At 40.0% G+C, this 20559-nt stretch overlaps 1 protein-coding gene across 16 annotated transcripts in view; it reads left to right on the top strand.

The window, feature by feature from the left end:
- Positions 1 to 20559, top strand: part of PHF21A (PHD finger protein 21A) — a 211002-nt gene that overhangs the window by 162183 nt on the left and 28260 nt on the right. For 12 of the 16 annotated variants that reach the window (XR_007518244.1, XM_049890988.1, XM_049890987.1 and 9 more), the window contains 3 exons: positions 9184 to 9390; positions 15459 to 15710; positions 16941 to 17030. Coding sequence is in view for 15 of the 16 variants with exons in the window: in XM_049890988.1 (XP_049746945.1) it covers positions 9184 to 9390; positions 15459 to 15710; positions 16941 to 17030 (549 nt within the window). In the remaining variant the exon portion in view is untranslated. The remainder of the gene's footprint in view (positions 1 to 9183; positions 9391 to 15458; positions 15711 to 16940; positions 17031 to 20559) is intronic. The other 4 variants (XM_049890999.1, XM_049891001.1, XM_049890998.1 and 1 more) reach the window with 2 other exon arrangements.

Raw genomic sequence — 20559 nt, 5'->3', positions numbered from 1 at the left:
TACCTGTCTTGGAAACTTCGACATGAAGTGTCGGAGGCTCTGTGAACTCTTCTGCCCGAACAAGTTCTGATGAAGCCTAGTGATGTGAACGTCAGGGGAATTACATGCTGAGTTTATGGTGCAGTTCTTCACAGATGGATTGAAGGGGGCGGTACTAGCCATTCTGGAGGTCTGGCACATTGGCCCGTTGTTTATAGAAAATATATTAAGGAGAGAAGATGATAAGTTATTAACTTTCTTTCCCTCCTTTCTACCTTCTTTCTTTACAGCTTTTCCTTTTTCCTTTTTTTGACTCCCAAATAATGTGTTAAAAAACCAAACCCAGTGCCGTTGAGTCAGTTCCGACTCATAGTGACCCTATAGGACAGAGTAGAACTGCCCCATAGAGTTTCCAAGGAGCGCCTGGCAGATTCGAACTGCCGACCCTTTGGTTAGCAGCCGGAGTACTTAAGCTGTACACCATCAGCGTTTCTAAGTGAATGATAAATGGCCGGTTAGTGAGACGTAGCCTTTTCTCAGAGCTTCAGATTAATGTTCCAAAATAATTAGCTGCATTGAAAGGTCTCCGTATATGTGAATACTATGGAAAATATAAAAGTGTTTATGCCAGTATAACCTTAATGGCTAGCAGAAATCATGCATTCTTTGTTTAAAACACATGATAGTAAAAGTATAGGCTCACCTCCTGTGGAGACAGGAGGAGACCCCTTGAACAAGGGTCATGGAGAACTTTGATAACACATTGCTAGGATCTGTAAGGTATCATAGCTGTACTCTCTCACTGCCCACCCAGAACTGGCACTGAAGCAGATCAGGGTCCTGCTGATGTTTATGTGAGTGTTGTGGATTCCAGAACAGCAAGAAGGAACTAGAGCGAGACTGGATTGTGGGACTCAGAAAAGCCAACTGGCATACATGGCAACTCTCCTTAAGAGTGTACATGACTTTCTGTGCCTAAAGAGCATCTCCACTGCAGAGCTCACCTGGCTTGAGACTGTTGTTTTTCAGACTGTGGTGATAGATTTTTAAGTGCCAGAGGCATCAGTGCTAACCTCAGACCTTGGTTTTTAACAATTTTGTGCACATCCACATGCACACAAACCACATGCTTGGTATTCTTCTGGTCTGGTGAGCAACAGGGAGTGCAGGGGCGAAGCATTTGAACGGCACTGTGAAATACCAGAGCCATCTTTCAAAAAAAAATGGAACTTTACCCAGCTTACATGATGTGACCTGTGTCCAATCTGCACAGCTCTTTCTCTTGCTCCCTTTCTTTCTCTTCTTCTTTTCCCTCATTCCTCTCAAGGATTTAGGTAAATTTGTAAGTATTTTAATCTGGGTTTTTCCCCCGAAGCTTCCATGAGCTTTGTTTCAGGCTCTGGGGGAAGAACAGTTGTGAATGCCATGTGATTCACTTGACTCCCACTCTCCTGATTCTGGTTCTGATTGGCCATCACCTTGCTCTAGCCAGATGGCTGCAGAGTACTCTAGCCTGCATCCCCTACTCGCCCCTTTCCCCTACTGTTCCCTTCTGTTGTACAGAGCCCGGAGAGCGGGCTCCAGGCTTTGTCTCGGGCTGCTAGTTCACTTCAGTTAGGCAGTAAGTAGGAGAAAACACTATTTCCTAAGGATGGCTGTAGAGGAGAAAAACACCCTTTCCTTTTGTGCCTGGTACAGTAATTATTTAGTTTCCTGTGCTGTTCTTGTTCAAAGTTTATTTTTTGGCAGGTATCACATTTGTGTTGTATAATTTCCTCCTGGTTTTTCTTTCTTCCCCCTGATTTGAGCTGTTTTTTGGTAAGGGTTCTTGGAGTCCCTTTCTCTGCTGATACTGCACTTTAGCTAGTTTGTTAATATGTTTAACGTCTGATTTGGGGGGCAGGGAGGGGACTGAAAGCAACTGTAAATAATTAAATTGTTAAATGTCTAAATGTTCTGGCAGTCACCAAGCGATTAGCTCTACACGTGAAATTCAAAATTGCACCCGGCACCACTACTATTAGTTCCCTTTCTCCCAAACTGCTGAGTTCAGTTACTCTACCTTTTTTACTTGAGAAATAGAACTTTCAAGACCTGGAAGTTAATTTTTATTAATTTGCATTTTTATTCCTCTGCAGATGGTTTCTACAGAGACTTTGGGCTCTGTATCTTTTTTTTTTTTCTTTTTAGTGTTTACTCAAAAAGTCTGTGCTAGCAGAGCATAACAGAATCACTTTTTTAATTGGTCTTTCTGTGGCATTTTTATTGTCTAAAAGGAATAATAAAAATATTTTTAGACCCTCTCAAGGATGTATTTTATATTGACTTAAAGGTTTTAAAAATCCATTCTTAAGTAAATATTTTAATGTTCAAACATGTTAAATAAGTAGCCTACAGATTCAGATCTTTTGGAGAATATGTGCAGTGACAAAAGAGTTGGCTGAAATCATAAGCAGGACTTTGAAAATCAGCCTCACCCTTGTGGTTTCACTTAACCCTTTCTTTAAAGCTCTTCCTTCACCTTTTTCTCCACTTACAATCTGTGTTAGGAGATAACAGCCTGTTCTTAACAGATGTAACAAACTTCAGCTGATACACCCACTTGAAAGTGTAGGAGAGGAATGGTGCTTATACTTTCCTCTACCCACTAGGGAACAAGGGTCAGGGCCAAAGTTTGGCCTCAAATGGTTTTTATATACTCTCTGACCCATTTGCCGGTCTTCAATCCTGTCACCTTCTAGATATGTGAAGAGAACAGCATATTTACTCAGCAACATAGCTCTAGGCACAGAGGATATAGCTGTGAACAAAATAAGCCCCTGAGTTGATGAGATAATAATAAATGTTAAAATGTGTTATTATAATAAGGAAGGTATCCAAATACACAGTTTGCTTAGGTTGAACAAAGTCTATAACATTTCAAGAAACTTTAAATTTTCATACCATGCAGCCAAATCCCTACTCTGCCTAAACAAATGTATACATTTTCACAGAACCTATCCCAGCAAAGGAATCCTGTTCATGAATTCATACATTTGAATAATTTAGCATATCTGTTGTTTTTATTGCTGGGTTCAAAGTTTCTTTGTTGAAAAATCCATTTATTTTTGTTGTTATTGTTGGTTGAAATATTCTGTAACTTTATTAGGATGTTGCTTTTATAGATATATTCATTTATTAGAACTCCACAAATTCTACATTAAGGTTTGTGTTTTGTTTTTGTTTAATTGTACTTCAGATGAAGGTTTACAGAACAAACTAGCTTCTCGTTAAACAGTACACAAACTGTTTTATGGCATTGGTTAACAACCCCAGGACATGTCAACGCTCTCCCTTCTCAGCCTTGGGTTCCGTGTTACCAGCTTTCCTGTCCCCTCCTGCGTTCTGGTCCTTGTCCCTGGGCTGGTGTGCCCCTTTAGTCTCGTTTTGTTTCATGGACATGTATAATCTTTGGCTGAAGGGTGAACCTCAGGAGTGACTTCATTACTGAGCTAATAGGGTGTCCAGGGGCCATACTCTCGGGGTTTCTCTAGTCTCTGTCAGGCCAGTAACTCTGGTCTTCTTTTGTGAGTTAGAATTCTGTTCTACATTTTTCTCCAGCTCTGTCCAGGACCCCCTATTGTAATCCCTGTCAGAGCAGTCAGTGGTGGTAGCTGGGCACCATCTGGTTGTACTGGACTCTGACTGGTGGAGACCATGGTAGTTGTGCTCCATTAGTCCTTAGGACTAATTTTTCCCGTGTCTTTAGTTTTCTTCATTCTCCCTTGCTCCTGACGGAGTGAGACCAGTGAAGCATCTTAAGATGGCTTAAGACCCCAGATTGTACTCAGCAAAGTAGAATGTAGACGATTTTCTTTATAAACTATGTTATGCCAGTTGAGCTAGATGTTCCCTGAGACAGTGATCTCCACAGCCCCCACTCCAGTAATTTGGTCCCTCAGGGAGTTTGTATGTGTCTATGGACCTTCCATGACCTTGCCTTGTACAAGTTGTGCTGGCTTCCCCAGTATTGTGTACTGTTTTACCCTTCTCCAGAGTTACCACTTACTATTGTCTAGTGTTTTTCCATCCCCACCCCTGCCAAAGTCATCAAAGATTGTTTCTTTTTGTATGTAAACATTTTCATGTGTTTTTATAATGGCCTCATACAGTATTTGTCCTTTTCTGATTGACTTATTTTACTCAGCATAATGCCCTCCAGATTCATCCATGTTCTGCGATGCTTCACAGTCATCATTGTTCTTTATCCTTGCAAAATACTCCATTGTGTGTATGTACCATACTTTGTTTTACCATTCATCTGTTGATGGGCACCTAGGTTGTTTCCATCATTTTGCTATTGTGAACAGTGCTGCAGTGAACATGGGTGTGCCTATGTCTATTCGTGTGATGGCCCTTATTTCTCTAGGATATATTCCTAGGAATGGGATTGCTGGATCATATATTATTTCTGGCTTTTTAAGGAAGTGCCATATCGTTTTCCAAAGTGGTTGTACCATTTCGCACTCCCACCAGCAGTGCATAAGAGTTCCAGTCTACCTGCAGCCTTTCCAACATTTGTTACTTTCTGTTTTTTTGATTCGTGCCAGTAATGCTGGGGTGAGATGGTGTCTCATTGTGGTTTTGATTTGCATTTCTCTGATGGCTAGTGAGCTCGAGCATTTCCTCATGTGTCTGTTAGCTGCTGGAATGTCTTCTTTGGTGATGCGCCTGCTCATTTCCTTTGCCCATTTTTAAATTGGATTATTTGTCTTTTTGTTGTAGAGGTGTTGGATTTTCTTGCAGATTTAGAGATTAGACCTTTGACTTGTAATAGCCAAAAATATTTTCCCAGCCTGTACAGTATGTTTTTACTCTTTTGGTGAAGTCTTTTGATGAGCCTAAGTGTTTAATTTTTAGAAGATCCCAGTTATCTAGCTTGTCTTCTGGTTTGTATCCTGCCGATGGTGTGTATTAGGGCCTCTAGTGTTGATCCTATTTTTTCTTCTATGATTTTTAAAGTTTTTGGTTTTATATTTATATCTTTGATCCATTTTGAGTTAGTTTTTGTGTATGGTGTGAGATACGGTCCCTATTTCATTTTTTTGCAGACGAAAATCCAATTTTGCCAGCACCATTTGTTAAAAAGACTGTCATTTCCCCATTTAATGGACTTTGGGTCCTTGTCAAAGATCAGGTGACCATAGGTAAATAGATTTACACCTGGGTTCTCAATTCTGTTCCATTGGTCAATGTATATGTATATGTATATGTCATTGTACCAGTACCAGGCTGTTTTGACTACAGCAGCTATATAGTAGGTTCTGAGGTCAGGTAGTGGGAGTGCTCCTACTTTATTCTTCTTCAATAGTGCTTTACTTACCTGGGCGTCTTCCCTTTCCGTATAAAGTTAATGATTAGTTTTTCCATCTCTTTAAAGGATGTTATTGGTATTTGGATCCAGATTGCATTGTATTTGTAGATTGCTTTGGGTAGAATTGTCATTTTCTCGATGTTGAGTCTACCTATCCATGAGCATGGTATGTTTTTCCATTTATGTAGGTCTCTTGGTTTCTTGCAATAGTGTTTTATAGTTTTCTTTTTATAGGTCTTTTACATCCTTGGTTAGCTTTATTCCTAAGTGTTTTATTTTTTAGGAGCTATTAATGGTACTATTTTTTTAATTTACTTTTTGTTCTCTTTATTGATGTATAGGAATTCAACTGATTTTTGTTTGTTTATCTTGTGTCCTGCAACTCTGCAGAATCTATTAGTTCCAGTAGTTTTCTTGTGGAGTCTCTTGTGTTTTCTATGTATGGTGTCTTAGTCATCTAGTACTGCTATAACAGAAATACCACAACTGGATGTCTTTAACAAAGAGAAATTCATTTCCTCACAATCTGGGAGGCTAGAAGTCCAAATTTAGGGTGTCAACTCCAGGGGAAGGCTTTCACTTTCTCTTAGCTCTGGAGGAAGGTCCTTCTTGTCAATCTTCACCTGGACTAGGAGTTTCTCCGTGCAGGAACCCCGGGTCCAAAGGACACACGCTGCTCTCGGTGTTTTTTTCTTGGTGGTATGAGGTCCCCAACTCTCTGCTTGCTTACCTTTTCTTTTACCTCTTGTAAGATAAAAGGTGGTGCAGGCCACACCCCAGGGAAGCTCCCTTTACATTGGATCAGGGATGTGGCCTGAGCAAGGGTATTACATCTTACCCTAATCCTTGTCTTATTCCTGTTCTAATGGGGAATCTTTTCAGTATCTCTGCATTAAAAATGATGTTGGCTCTTGGTTTTGTATAACCCGAAAAACCTGTTGCCATCGAGTCAATTCCAACTCATAGCGACCGTATAGGACAGAGTAGAACTGGCCCATAGAGTTTCCAAGGAGCGCCTGGTGGATTTGAACTGTCGACTTTTTTGTTTTGTATAGATGCCCTTTATTATGTTGAGGAATTTTCCTTCTATACGTATTTTATTGAGAGTTTTTTTTTTTTTTTAATCAGGAATGGGTGTTGGACTTTGTTGAATGGCTTTTCTGAGTTCGAGATGATCATGTGATTCTTTTATTTATGTGGTGGATTACTTTGATTGATTTTCTGATATTGAACCATCCTTGCGTGCCTGGTATGAATCATACTTAGTCATGATGTATCATTTTTTTTTTATATGATGCTGAATTCTATTGGCTAGAATTTTGTTGAGAATTTTTACATCTATATTCATGAGAGATACTGGTCTGTAATTTTCTTTTTTTGTATGGTGTCTTTGCCTCGTTTTAGTATCAGGTTTATGCTGGTTTCATAGAATGGATTCAGAAGTATCCCTTCCTTTTCTATGTTCTGGTGTAAGCTCTTCTCTGAATTTTTGGTAGAATTCTCCAGTAAAGTCTTCTGGGTCAGTGCCTTTTTGTTGTTGTTGGGAGTTTTTTAAATTACTTTTTCAGTCTCTTGTTATGTGTCTGATCATATTTTCAATATCGTTTTGTGTTAGTTTGGGCAGGTAGTGTGTTTTTAGAAATTTGTCCGTTTCCTCTAGGTTTTCAGATTTGTTGGAGTATACGTTTTCATGATACTCTGTTATGATCCTTTTTCTTTTAGTCTATTGTAATGTCCCCAATTTCATTCCTCTTTTGGGTTATTTGCGTCTTCTTCTGTTTTTCTTTTGGTCAGTTTGGCCAGTGGCTTGTCAGTTTTGTTGAGCTTTTCAAAGAACCAACATTCGGTTCTGTCGATTCTTTCTATTGTTTTTCTATTCTCTATTTCATTTATTTCTGCTCTGATCTTTATTGTTTCCTTTCTTCTGGTGGCTGTGGGCTTCTTTTGATGTTTTCTTCCTATTTGTTTGAGTTGTGTAGCTCATGTTTTGATTTTGTCCCTTCTTTTTAAATTTGTGCACTCAGCACTGCCTTTGCTTTGTCGCAAAGGTTTTGGTATGATATGTTTTCATTCTCATTTGATTCTAGGAGTTTTTTGATTCTATCTTTGATTTCTTCTCTTATCCAGTGGTTTTTAAGCAGGGTGTTATTCCGTTTCCATGTATTTGATTTTTTTTCCTTGCTCTTCCTGTTGTTAATTTCTGCTTTGATGGTGTTGTGATCAGAGATGTTTAGTGTTTTAAACTGGGGTAGACATTTGGTGTTTGATTAACAACAATTAGTACAACTGGACAAGAGAGGGGAGGGGGGAAGGTGGGGGGGTATTCACTAATTAGACAGTAGATAAGAACTGCTTTAGGTGACGGGAAAGAGAACATACAATACAGGCGAGGTCAGCACAACTGGACTAAACCAAAAGCAAAGAAGTTTCCTGAATAAACCGAATGCTTCGAAGGCCAGTGTTATCAGGGGCAGGGGCTTGGGAACCGTGATTTCAGGGGACATCTAAGTCAATTGGCATAATAAAATCTATTAAGAAAACATTCTGCATCCCACTTTGGGGAGCAGCGTCTGGGGTCTTAAAACGCCAGCAAGCAGCCATCTAAGATGCATCAATTGGCCTCAACCCACCTGGACCAAAGGAGAGTGAAGAACACCAAGGACACAAGGTAATTACGAGCCCAAGACACAAGGCCACGTAAACCAGAGACTACATCAGCCTGAGACCAGAAGAACTAGATGGTGCCCGGCTACAACCGATGACTACCCTGACAGGGAACACAACAGAGAACCCCTGAGGGAGCAGGAGAGCAGTGGGGTGCAGACCCCAAATTGTCATAAAAAGACCAGACTTAATGGTCTGACTGAGACTAGAAGGACCCCAGTGGTCATGGCCCCCAGACCTTCTGTTGGCCCAGGGCAGGAACCATTCCCAAAGCCAACTCTTCAGACAGGGATCGGACTGGACAGTGGGATGGTGAGGGATGGTGGGGAGGAGTGAGCTTCTTGGATCAGGTAGACACTTGAGACTGCGTTGGCATCTCCTGTCTGGAGGGGCAATGAGAGGGTAGAGGGGGTTAGAAGCTGGCGAAATGGACACGAAAAGAGAGAGTGGAGGGAGGGAGCAGGCTTTCTCATTAGGGGAAAGCAGTTGGGAATATGTAGCAAGGCATATATAAGTTTTTGTGTGAGAGACTGACTTGATCTATAAACTTTCACTTTAAACCACAATAAAAATTAAAAAAAAAAATAGTACAACTGGTATCTGTGTTATCAGATGGGAAAAGAAATAATGGCCCACAGTGTATGCCAAGCACAGATCTGAGTGCTTCACTTATGTTACCTCATTTGGAACCTAAGGGGTAGATGCTGTTAATCACTTCATTTTATAGAACCGGAAATTGAGGCACAGATAGGTTAAGTAACTTGCCAAACATCGCACAGGTAGTAAGTAGCCAAACTGAAGTTTGAGTTGAGGCAGTATGGCTCCAGAGTCAGGCTTTCAGTACCACACTATGCTCCCCTTCCAGCCTAGCATGCTAAGGTAGTGATTGTTAGGAAACCTAGGCTCTGCTGTGTGATCTCCAATAGCTTTTCTTTTCATCTGTGTGCCCCAGTTTTTCTTCCTATGTAAAATGTTTCTTATGCTGTGGGTTTCATGTTAAACAATCATGTCAGTTAAGTGCTTTGAACTCCTCATGTGTAGAACATATGTAAATTTTAGATGTAACTCGTTTTAGATGAAGCTAGTTAAAGAAAAAATGTCAGGGGCATATAATTACTCCATATTTCCTTGCTGCTGATAGAACAATATCCTTACATGTTTTCATTCTTTTTGTCTTCATTTGGTAGAAAAGAGTAGTTGAACAGCTACGGAAGAACCTGATAGTAAAGCAAGAACAACCAGACAAGTTCCAAATACAGCCATTGCCCCAATCTGAAAACAAACTACAAACAGCACAGCAGCAACCACTACAGCAACTGCAGCAACAACAGCAGTACCACCACCACCACACCCAGCAGCCGGCTGCGCCCTCTCCTAACGTGACTGCTGCGCAGGTACAGTGTGGGCAGAGCGCCGCGGGCTTCCCACTCAGCATCGGTTGGTCGTTGGTCACGTAGAACTGGGTCTCGGTTCAGACTCTGCTAACCTAGCACTGAACAAACGTTGTTTTGGTTGCCCTTTTACACTATAACTGGGATAAGAATCACTTGAAATTTATCAATATAAGGAAATAACTTTGTTAAAGAACAAAAGTTAAATGATTTTTCTTCCTATCCAGAGAAGAAGGAAAGGTAGTCAATAACAAAGAAAAAATGCTTCTTTGCATTAGAACAGAACTAAAGCCTTATTTTGAATGTCTGGAAGTATTCATTTGTATTGATTCTAAAGGTCTGTGAAACTTGACCTCTTCGAGAATTGTTTTTCGGAATTCTTAGCAATTAGGAGGAGTATTTCAGTATCAGTGCCCTTGAGACCAGGTAGAAAAAAGCAATCAGAGGGTGATATATTTCCATTACTAATAGAAATGATATATTCATTTGTAAGTCTGTAGTCATGGGAATATCAAATCTGTTCTAATACACTGAAGGAGATCTCACATGGAAGCTACAGGTCAAAATTAGAATTAAGGGATAGGAGCTTAACATTCTAACTAGGAGTAGCTGTGTAAATGTTTTTACTGCAAAGGCATTTAAACTAACATATAATGTGAGGGTAGTAAGGCAGTCAAGATACACAAAAAGGACATATTTGGGAATGGAAATGGCGTTCAGTTAAGGAAACTATCCAGGCTTCATCTCCTCACGCTTACCTGTAATATGGGCGTGTCTTTTAAAAACAGACATTTGAGCAGTGGTCTTGATCCCTAAGGTCATGGACCACTTTAAGACTGTACTGAAAGCTGTGGATAACCTCTCCAGAAAAATACACATTTACACCTATATAATCATTTTTTCCCATGAATTCAAGGACTTTGGGATCATCTGCAACAGGAAGTCTTTACTATATCTTCATATGTAGAGGAAAAGAATACAGTTTACTTTATCATTGATCTGTGGATATTAGGCTGGTTCATCGATACATTTTGCAAGTGAGCTTCTTTTGATATACTGAATAGAATTTTTTAAATACTAAAGCTAGTTAACATTTACATAGAGTTTTTACCAGCCCTCTCCTAAGCACTTTACATATATAACGTACTTTCTCTATGAGAAAGGTATTATTATTAGTATCTCTGTTTTTTAGAGGAGAATACAAAGCCACAGAGTTTTAAGTCGTTTACCTAAGATCATATAGGTAGTACGTGGTACAGCCAAGATTTGAACACAGATCTTCTGGCTGGAAAAACTATCCCTTCAGCCATTCTTCTATATTGCCATACAATACCAAAAAAAAGAAACACGAAAGAAAAAGAGAAATCCCTGTTGTAAATCATATAGCTAGAGTGACCTACATATTTTTACCCTAACCTCTACCCCAAGAATATTTGCATGAGGCATTCAAGCTGACTTTAAAAATCCCCTGAGCCTGACTTGTATTGCTTCTGAAAGATTGTTTATTAAGATTACTTTCGTTAGAGTTTTAAACAGAGCTGGATTAGGTTGTTCCTTTGCCAAAGTACAGTTCGATCACAAAGTGTTTACGTGGAAGGAGTATGGTAGAATTCATTGTTTCCTGGTATGTAGGAGTTTTCTCTCTTAACCCGTGGAAACTTTCTGTTCAAATAACATTCCAAATGCACAAATTAGAGAAAATAATAGTTATTCCCTTCCCTGGTAATCTGTGTTCTGCGCTGCTTTGGAATAGTGGATGGGGAAGGGCCAGAGGCTGTCCCCAAACAGTATTGTATAGTATCTCTCCATCTGGTGGTCCATCTAATATATTTAATTGCTTTAGCTAACCTTTGTTTTGTATTGTCTAATGCAAATGTTTAATGTTAAAAGCCAAAAAGTCCTTTAGGTTTCTTTGTTTTGTGTTCTACAGTAAACTTTTGATCAGTATTTATTGGATGTCCTCTATAAGCCAGATTCTGGTAAACAAAGTGGTAGCAATGGTCCCTGCCCTTGGGAGCCCTAGAATCTGGTACATTATGACACATATTTTTATTCATTCTTTAAATATTTATTGAGTCTCTACTTTGTACAAATACAGTGCTAGGCACTGTGAAAGATGGATTCACAAATAAGACAGTTTCTGTCCTCAAAACTTTTTAAATGTGGAGAAGGAAATACAAACAGCTAACAGAGAAGAATAAAATGGAAGTACTGGTAAAGAACTGTGAAAATACCAGAGGGTAGAGTCATTTTGACTAGAAGGATCAGAGAGCAGTTCACAAAGGAGGTGGCATTCAAGCAGGTCCATGACAGATGGATGGGATTTCAGTGATGAGCAGAGGGGGAAGGGCACTGCAGGTGTAGAGAACAGTATGAACAGGAGTATGGAGTCAGAAAAGTAAATGCATACCCTGGGAGTAGCAAGTAAACTTGTGTGGCTAGGGCGTGGATTCCATGAAACAATAGCAAGAGGGAGGATAAGGCCAATAAGGTAGGATGGAACTAGCTTGTGGAAGCCCTCCAGTACATGCCAAAACTTTTGGGTTTTTTGGCAGTCAGAAGGGGAGTCATTAAAAGTTCATGAGGATGAGGACAGAGACTAATGGGAGGTTGGATATGATGTAAATTAAATACGTAAGTTCAGAAAGGAATAACTATTAGGTAACAATCAGAGTTTTTTACTCTGAACCTGGTAATTAGCCATGTATCTAGGCATAGAGGAGGCAATGAGGAAGTCTCATGTCGGGGGTGGACCAGTTTCCTTTACTTAGTTAACTCTAACTCATGCACGTATGTGTATTTGGAAACATTTCCAACCTATAGAAAAAGTAAAAGAATAGAACAGTTGAATACAGGTATACCCTTTAACCTATATTCACAGCTTCCTCTTTTTTAATGATGTAATACAAATGTAAAGGAGAGAGCAGTTAATAAAACCAAACAGAAAATAAACCCTTGGAGACAAAAAGGGAGTTTCTTTTTGTTGTTGGAGTGTACAGCAGTGACTTTCCATTAAAAATTAAAAGAATGTAAGAACAATCTATAGTAGATGTGGAGGTTAATTAGAGCCCATAGTGACAATCTTTCTTAAATACAGTACTGCTTTGTACATTGGAGTCCATCTGTTTTACAGTAACTCAAGCTTTGTAGGTAAACAACAATAATAACTAAATATTAAAAAGGGTTTTTCTGTTAGTGTTCCTTGCTGTGTATTTCTGCATTAACTCCCAGATGATGCATGTTGGCTTTTGTGAAAGTTAAAGAACCACTTCGTGAAACTGTGGGGAAACTACCGCTTTCTCTTGAAGGTGATCATACTTGGATGTTGTCAGCTAGCCAAGGACTAATCACAGCTTCCATAAAAATAATTTTCTTTGTTGTCAGACACCTTTCCTCTCTGTGTCTTCTCATTCTCCTGCCGGAACAGTTCAGGTTTTCAAAGTCCTAGATTCCCTTCATTATCTGAAATGCACCACTCCACAAATTTGGTTTATGTTTCCTAATACGTAGAGTAAAATAAGGACCAGATCAAGGGTAAAGATCTAAGCAAGACCTGTGACTTGGTGTCAATAAATAGTTAATAAAGATATTCTGCAGAAAGTTTTCATTGAAGCGTATAGTCCTAGGTCTTCTTGTGCCTATGCACTATTCAAAAAGAGTTATATAGATGATAGATTTTTGTAGTGAAATTAGTTTAGTCCCAGCTAAATATTTGTAAAGTAGAATAAAAATGCTAAACTAAGATGTGAACAAGCTGGTTAGGTGTCAGTGTTCTTTCAGTCTTAGGGTTAATGGTAAGTATATAATTCAAGTGAGTTTGAGGTTTTATTAACTATTTTCTAGACTGATCACTTCAGGGTTACTTAAAATACTGATAATGAATATACCTGAAACAAGGAATGTTTCAAACAAAAATACGCTCATCTCTTTTAAAGCAGTAGCAACATGCACAACTGTTTTTACAATCCATGTCAGTGAGTTCTGCTGACTCGAGCTTTCCTTCCACAAACCATGGTTGGCACCAGGATTGAATGCCATCTGGTGTGACTTGTTCACCATTTCAAAAGTTCTTTGTATTTAAATGTCTTAAATTGAAAGATAGGGCTAATATCACACTGTGTTTTTTAAAAAAAAAAAAAAACTTATTTAAAATGGCTAGTAATGTAAAGTCAGTTCTTGCTGCTATGCTACTATAACATTTCTAATGATACGTATACTTAACTTTTATTTGGTTTTCATCACTAATAGAAGGTGAATGAGCTACCTCCCCCAAAATAAATATTAGTTCCCATTTCACATTTGAGGAAGCAATGGCAAAGAAAATAAGCCACTCCTGTGTTGTTGCCTCTAACAGGAAACAGATTTGGGTGATTTCTGTTAATAGGCATTAATAAGAATTGCTGATTAGGCTGTGACGGGATAGATGAGGCCAGGTCATTGAAGTTTTTTGATTAAAAGAAAAATGAAAGAAGATGTTTAAAGATTAGATAATGTGTATGTGTGTGGAAATAATTAATCTAGAACCAAACAATTTAATAAACAGTCACTTATATAGACACTGAGATAGAAAGTCACAAAGTTGTCAAGATCTATTTCAGAAAAAGTCTAGAGCAATGCAGTTCAGTAGAACTTTCTGCCATGTCGGAAATGTTCTTTATCTCTGCTGTCCAGTTTGGTAGTCACTAGCCATACGTGGCAGTTGGGAATTTAAATGTGGCTAGTGCAACTGAGGAGCCCTGGTGGTTTGGTGAAGAGCCCAGCTGCTGACCAAGAAGCCGGTGGATCGAATCCCCCAACCACTCCTTAGAAATCCTGTGGGGCAGTTCTCCTCTGCCCTATAGGGTCGCTGTGAGTGGGAATGGACTCGATGACGATGGCAACACGTTAGTGCAACAGAAGAACTGAAGTTTTCATTTCATTTTGTTTTAATTAATTTAAATATAAATAGCCACATGTGGCTAAACCCGTTTGCTATCAAATCGAATCCAACTCATAGCGACCCTATAGGACAGAGTGGAACTGCCCCATAGAGTTTCCAAGTGGCTAGCAAATTGGACATCACAAGAAGAAAAAGGTTGGTGTATTATCAAAATCAGAACCAACAAGTTGGACTGGATAAATTTTCATGTCCTTGAAATGTCTGTATCTTGAGTGACTAGTAGCACCAGATAATGATATATTCTATATAAAAAGGCTATTTATATTATTTGTAACTGGCTCCTTTAAATACTGGAGTAAAAAGTCTAGAAGAATGCAGCTTCAGAGCTGCGGTGGCATTTAGGGAGCATCCGTCGAGTCCTCTCACCTCAGTTCATTCTCTGATCTCTAAGGCTTTTTGAAACTCAGATGTTTGTTTCCACCTTGTCACGTCTTACTGGATCTTTGGTAACTTCTACAGCAGTTCTCCAGAGAAAAGATTATAGGTGGTAACTCATGTCCTTTCGGTATCAGTTGATTAATATGTTTCATTATCTGGAGCTTGGGGTTTACTGCCTCTGGGGCAACAGTTATGCTAATCCTCATGTGAATTTCACTTCCTTCTCTCCAGGGTGATACTCAAAAAATGAAGAGACGTTGTCCCTTTACCCCAGCATTTATGTCACAGGAGGCAGATAACCAAAATTATATGATGACTTTCTTCATATTGATGAGGTTGAAGCAGTAAAAGATAGAGATGATATGTGCCCTATTGACTTGCAGCTTCTATAAAGTTTCTCAATTGAGAGCAAAGAATTAGAAGGAGCGGAAGAAATAAGTACACGCATATCCTATATACTCACCTTATTCATTGTTGAAAACCTTGCGCCCATAATAGTCAGCAGTTATCACTGTGAACTAACTTGCCCATTTATGAATGAAGCTAAATTTGAGAACTCTAGCAAACAAGGGATTACCTTTCCCTATAGTAAGAAGTGTGCTCTATGTACACAAAAGAAATGCTATTATAGAGAGAAACTTGACTGATTATAAGAATTACTCCTTTTTTTTTTTTTTAACTTCTGGGGTTTAGAGCATATTGTTCAGAGGGATCACACGTCGATGTCCTAATATCTGTTCTCCATGTTTCCTAGAAGACTGTAACTACAGCTTCTATGATTACCACAAAGACACTACCTCTCGTCTTGAAAGCAGCAACTGCGACCATGCCTGCCTCTGTTGTGGGCCAGAGACCTACCATTGCTATGGTGACCGCCATCAACAGTCAGAAGGCTGTGCTCAGCACTGATGTGCAGAACACACCAGTCAACCTCCAGACGTCTAGTAAGGTCACTGGGCCTGGGGCAGAGGCTGTCCAAATTGTGGCAAAAAACACAGTCACTCTGGTAAGCCAACAGCTGCTACTCTTGTGTGCCCATGTGAGAGGGTTCAGGATATGCGTTTGTAGGATATGTCCATTTAGACTCCTGCTGGATTTCTCAGCCTCTGTCACTCTCCTACTGTACCAAATTCCCCTTCAGTGCTGACAAGGGACTCTGGCATTGGTACCATCTGCTTAAATAACTATGGAGCTGTCCTGATTCTAAGGGCCAAAACTCGTGTAGTGCATTGTTTGAGGTCAAGATATGACTTGACCTTAGGGGAACAAATGTCCTGCACAGAGGCATACAAGGTGTTTCATTTATCTTTCCTTCTATTCTTTCCATAGTCCTCTATGTGAAACCTGAGTACGTAAATTCTCTCGTGCTGTATTTCTGCTTTGGGGAAAACTCCCTGTTAAATTCTTTTAATTCACTCCTCCTTTAAGCTGATTATACTCAGAAAGTACTGGAGTTAAGTGAAGCACTTTCAGAATATTCAAGAAATCTGTATGTTAATGGCGTCAGTGTCCAAGGTCTGTCAGAAAAAAGATTCTTGAAGGAGGGAGTGCTTGAACAAAAAAATGTTCCTGAGGTTTCTAGGGTAAAGCCATTTAGAAACTGAGGCTCTCTAAAGCTTGGGGGAAATATATCTAATTTTTGAATTAAAATTCCATTCTAAAATGGCAGCTAAGAGCTCTTGGTGGCTTTTGAATGATGCCCAGCGATGAGTGAAATCAGAGAGCAATAAAGTGAAGCTTCACCGCTTACCCAGGAATCCTTAAAGAAACAACCAGATAACTCAGCCAGATGCTAAGAGTTAGGAAATTCTCCTTAGGAATAAAGCTGTTCACTGTTCGATAAAGCACTCATGTTAGGAAAAAGCCCATTTGGCCAGGCAGCCAGTCTAATTTTACTTTGGATCCAGTCTTGACTTTTAAAATATGTAAGTGCAAGAGTTCTCTAATGTCAGAGGAAACTGACGAAGGTTGCTGAGCCTGCTGTGTTCTACATTAGGTGTGGGGGAGGACACAGAAATGTGGTTGCTTTACACTGCAGGTAAAGCGTGCAGGTGGGAGAGTAAAAAAGTTTCTTAATGCAGTCTTAATTCAGATGATTAGTTCTATAGTGGAAGGTTATAGAAAATACTGTCTGATCCAGAGAATAGCCATGCTGCAAATACTTTTAACAATGCCTAGCTTTGATACTGAACAACTGGCTTTCCTCTCTGATTTATTTACCTTTCCCATTTTTTAGCAGGTTCAGGCAACACCTCCTCAGCCCATCAAAGTACCACAGTTTATTCCCCCTCCCAGACTCACTCCACGTCCGAACTTTCTTCCACAGGTGAGTAAACCAGTAACAAGCTCAGTAGTGGGTCAGAAGGGACAAAATCCTCATGGGCCCTTTTCTACACAGCTATAATGGGGCTTGTCAGGTCATCGGTATTCACACCCCACTTAGCTAAAAATTTTGGCTGCTAATTTGCATACTATGAGGAAGCTTATTTTATCATCAGGGTTTCTTAGCATTGACCAAAGGCAATACCAGGGGGAAATAAGGAAAAGGGAAATTGCAATAATACCATTATAGGAGAATTTAGCCAAAACCTACCTGGTAGTAGATAGCGAGTACGACGACCACTTTTTATTCTTTCCTATATACCAAAGAGAGTAGAGAAGAAAACAATAGCCAAACTAACCAGTAGAAACCATTCTGTTCTACCCTGGAAAATCATGGCATAGAATGTCATATTTAATCACAGATACTTGCCTATAAAGGTTTAGGCTAGAGGTCTCCACAGGGGAAGTCCTACCTAGCCCCAAACATCTCTGCTTGCCCATATCCTCTGAGAGTATTTTTGTAGCCATCAGGCTGAACTGGCCATTCTCATGGAAGAGTGTCAGAATTGCCCCAGTCTGGACCTTGAGGGAGTTGGCATGCCTGGTGGAGGGGCTGGGAGTTCCTTTCTGGGACCCCAGGTTTCAGATGAAGGGAGAAGACAAAGGAATTTTGCGGTCAGTGGCATAAATAATTTCTGAATAGCCTCTGGGGAAGGGATGGGCCAGGCTGACATGAAATAAGATGATTTTAGTAATTAATCAGATAAGTCTCTAATAAAATATCTTCTAGGTATCAGATACTGTGCTAAGCACTATGGATATGCCAGTTTTCAAGACAGTTCTCTGCCCTCAGAGAGCATATAGTCTGGTGGTAGTTTCAGACACATATTGAGGCAACCACAGTATGTTACGGGAAGTACAGGGTAGTTTGTAAGCACATAGGAAGGACACCTAACCCAGCCTTAAGAGGATTAGAGGTTTCCTTGAAGGGTTGACATTCAACTTGAGACCTAAAACCCTAGTAAAGTTAGCCTGACAGAGTTTTAGAGGCAGAATAGAAATGTTCCACGCAGAGGGCAGAGCATATGTCAGGTCCGGGATAGAGAACACATGCAAGTTTACAGAACCAAGGAGATTTACTATGGCTGAGCACAGAGGGCCGTATGGCTAACTCAGGTTAGGGTAATAGATGAGGCTGGATGACTGGGACTAGAGCCTGTAGAACCATGTGGAGTGTGTGTTTAAGAATTTGGGTCTTATCCTAAGAGCAGTGGAGACCCATTCAAGAGTTTCAGACAGGCACTTGGCATGGTGAAATTTAAATTTTAGAAAATCTCCTTTTGCTATTGGAAACCCTGGTGGCGTAGTGGTTAAGTGCTACGGCTGCTAACCAAGAGGTCAGCAGTTCGAATCCGCCAGGCGCTCCTTGGAAACTCTATGGGGCAGTTTTACTCTGTCCTATAGGGTCGCTATGAGTCAGAATTGACTCGACAGCACTGGGGTTTGGGTTCCTCTTGCTATTGTGTAGATTGAAGATGGTCAAGACTATGGACAGGAAAAATAGGACATTGTCAACAATGGTAATAGCTACTGTTTAGAGAATCATGCCACACGCCAGGTACTGTGCTAGACACTTTACATGGATTGTCTTATTTAATCTTGACAACAACCTTATGAAAATGGGTATTACTCTTTTTTAGATAAGGAATCTAAGGCTTAGTCCGTGTTTTTCAAGTGGTGGGGCTATGAAATCATTAGTGGATTATAACCAGAGTTTTTCAGTAAAATTAATAAAACAGAATAGGAAAGATTCAAGCAAATAGCACATAAGTATAGTTCCATGAAGTTTTTGTTTTACAGAGATGGAGATATATGTCTGTATGTGTGTAGTGGTTACAGCATAAAATATACTTCCTACTATGAGTCTGCAGTACCCACCACAAGGATATTTTAGATTCAACCAAATATTCAGACTCACATGGGCTACTATACTTGGCACCAGGCTACTTAGAATGATATAGGTCAGAAACCACATCTTGCCAGCAGCGCAGCATCAGATATTCCCCATCAACGGGAATCCTTACAGCAGCCCATACTGCAGTCTGTACAGCTGTCCAGGGATAGCTCAGGTACAAGGAGCTAAGATCTTTATCAGGAGGATTCAAGAGCTACCCTGACATAGAAGCCTTATACCCCACAGGAGCCAGCTTATCTTGTAGCAATTCTATAGACATAGCTTTCATGGTCTTGCATTGAGATGCCCAGTTACAAGAGTCACTCCACTCAGGATGCCCAAAGGATGGCATCCCATCAAGTATTTATAGTTTTTCTAGCCCAGATTTGATATACCAATCAGGAGTCATTTTTACCATAAGCAATGTTGCCTGGTAACGTAGTTGACATTCTTCCCCTTATCAGGTTTCCAGGGGAACAGAGCTAGAGAGTTAACTAAAGGCCAAATTCTCATGCATAAGGGGAAAGGATTTTGCCTACAGAGTCGTAGTCCAGAAAGTTTGAAAATATTGGATTAGAGAGATCTGGTAAGTTGCTTGAGGTTATACAGCTAGTTAAGTGGTAGAGCCAGGATTTGAACCCACAAGGCTGACCCCGTATTTTTAACCACAATTTTCTACTGCTCTTTCAGTAAGCTGAAAATAAGCTAGGGTAGTGGCAATGAAAATAGAAAAAAGGAGACAGACTTAAGAAATATTTAGGAAGTAGAGGTGGAGTGGGAAGAGCCAAGGACAATTCTGAGGTTTGGAGGAAATATTGATGAGTTTTAGACATGTTGATTTTGAACTTCTTATGAGAAGTCTAAGTAGAGATGTCTAACAGGCAGTGAATGTGATTGTGAAGTTCAGGAAATGTCTCTAACCAGAGATACAAGTGTGGAAGTCTTCATTGCATAGATGGTAATTGAAGCCTGAGATGAGTGAGAGCTCCCAGAAAGAGTACATTAGAAAGAAAAGGGGTTCCATGACAAAATCCTGAGAAATACTCACATTTAGAATTGGGCAGAGTAAAAGTAAGCCCACAAAGGAGACTGAGAGAAGGAGGGCCGGGAACAGGGGAGTCCAAGGGCCAGAAATGGGGATGGACCGGAGCAGTGGATATGAAGAAATTTAGAATGTGAATTAGGCCATTAGCAGCAGCATTACCATACTGGACACAAATCCTGGGTGGGACCAGTCTCTGAATTAGGCCATTCATCCAGTTCTTTGACCTCAGCCTGAAGAGGCAGCATGATGTATGAGGGGAAATTGAAGGTTTAGAATCAGAAGAACTGCATTCTAGAACCTTTACCAAAGAGGACATCTAAGCAGCCAACAAACCTAAGAAAAGATGTTCATGATCATTAGCCATTAGAGAGATGCAAATCAAAACTACTGTGAGATACCATCGTACCCCAGCTGAAATGGCACTGATAAGGATAACAAATGTTGGTGAGGATATGGGGCAGTTGGAACCCCTATCCATTGCTGATGGGACTGTAAAATAATACAACCACTATGGAAAACGGAATGGCACTTTCT

This window comes from Elephas maximus, chromosome 7 (assembly GCF_024166365.1).
Source record: "Elephas maximus indicus isolate mEleMax1 chromosome 7, mEleMax1 primary haplotype, whole genome shotgun sequence".
NCBI lineage: Eukaryota > Metazoa > Chordata > Mammalia > Proboscidea > Elephantidae > Elephas > Elephas maximus.
This window is presented reverse-complemented; position numbering and strand designations above follow the sequence as displayed.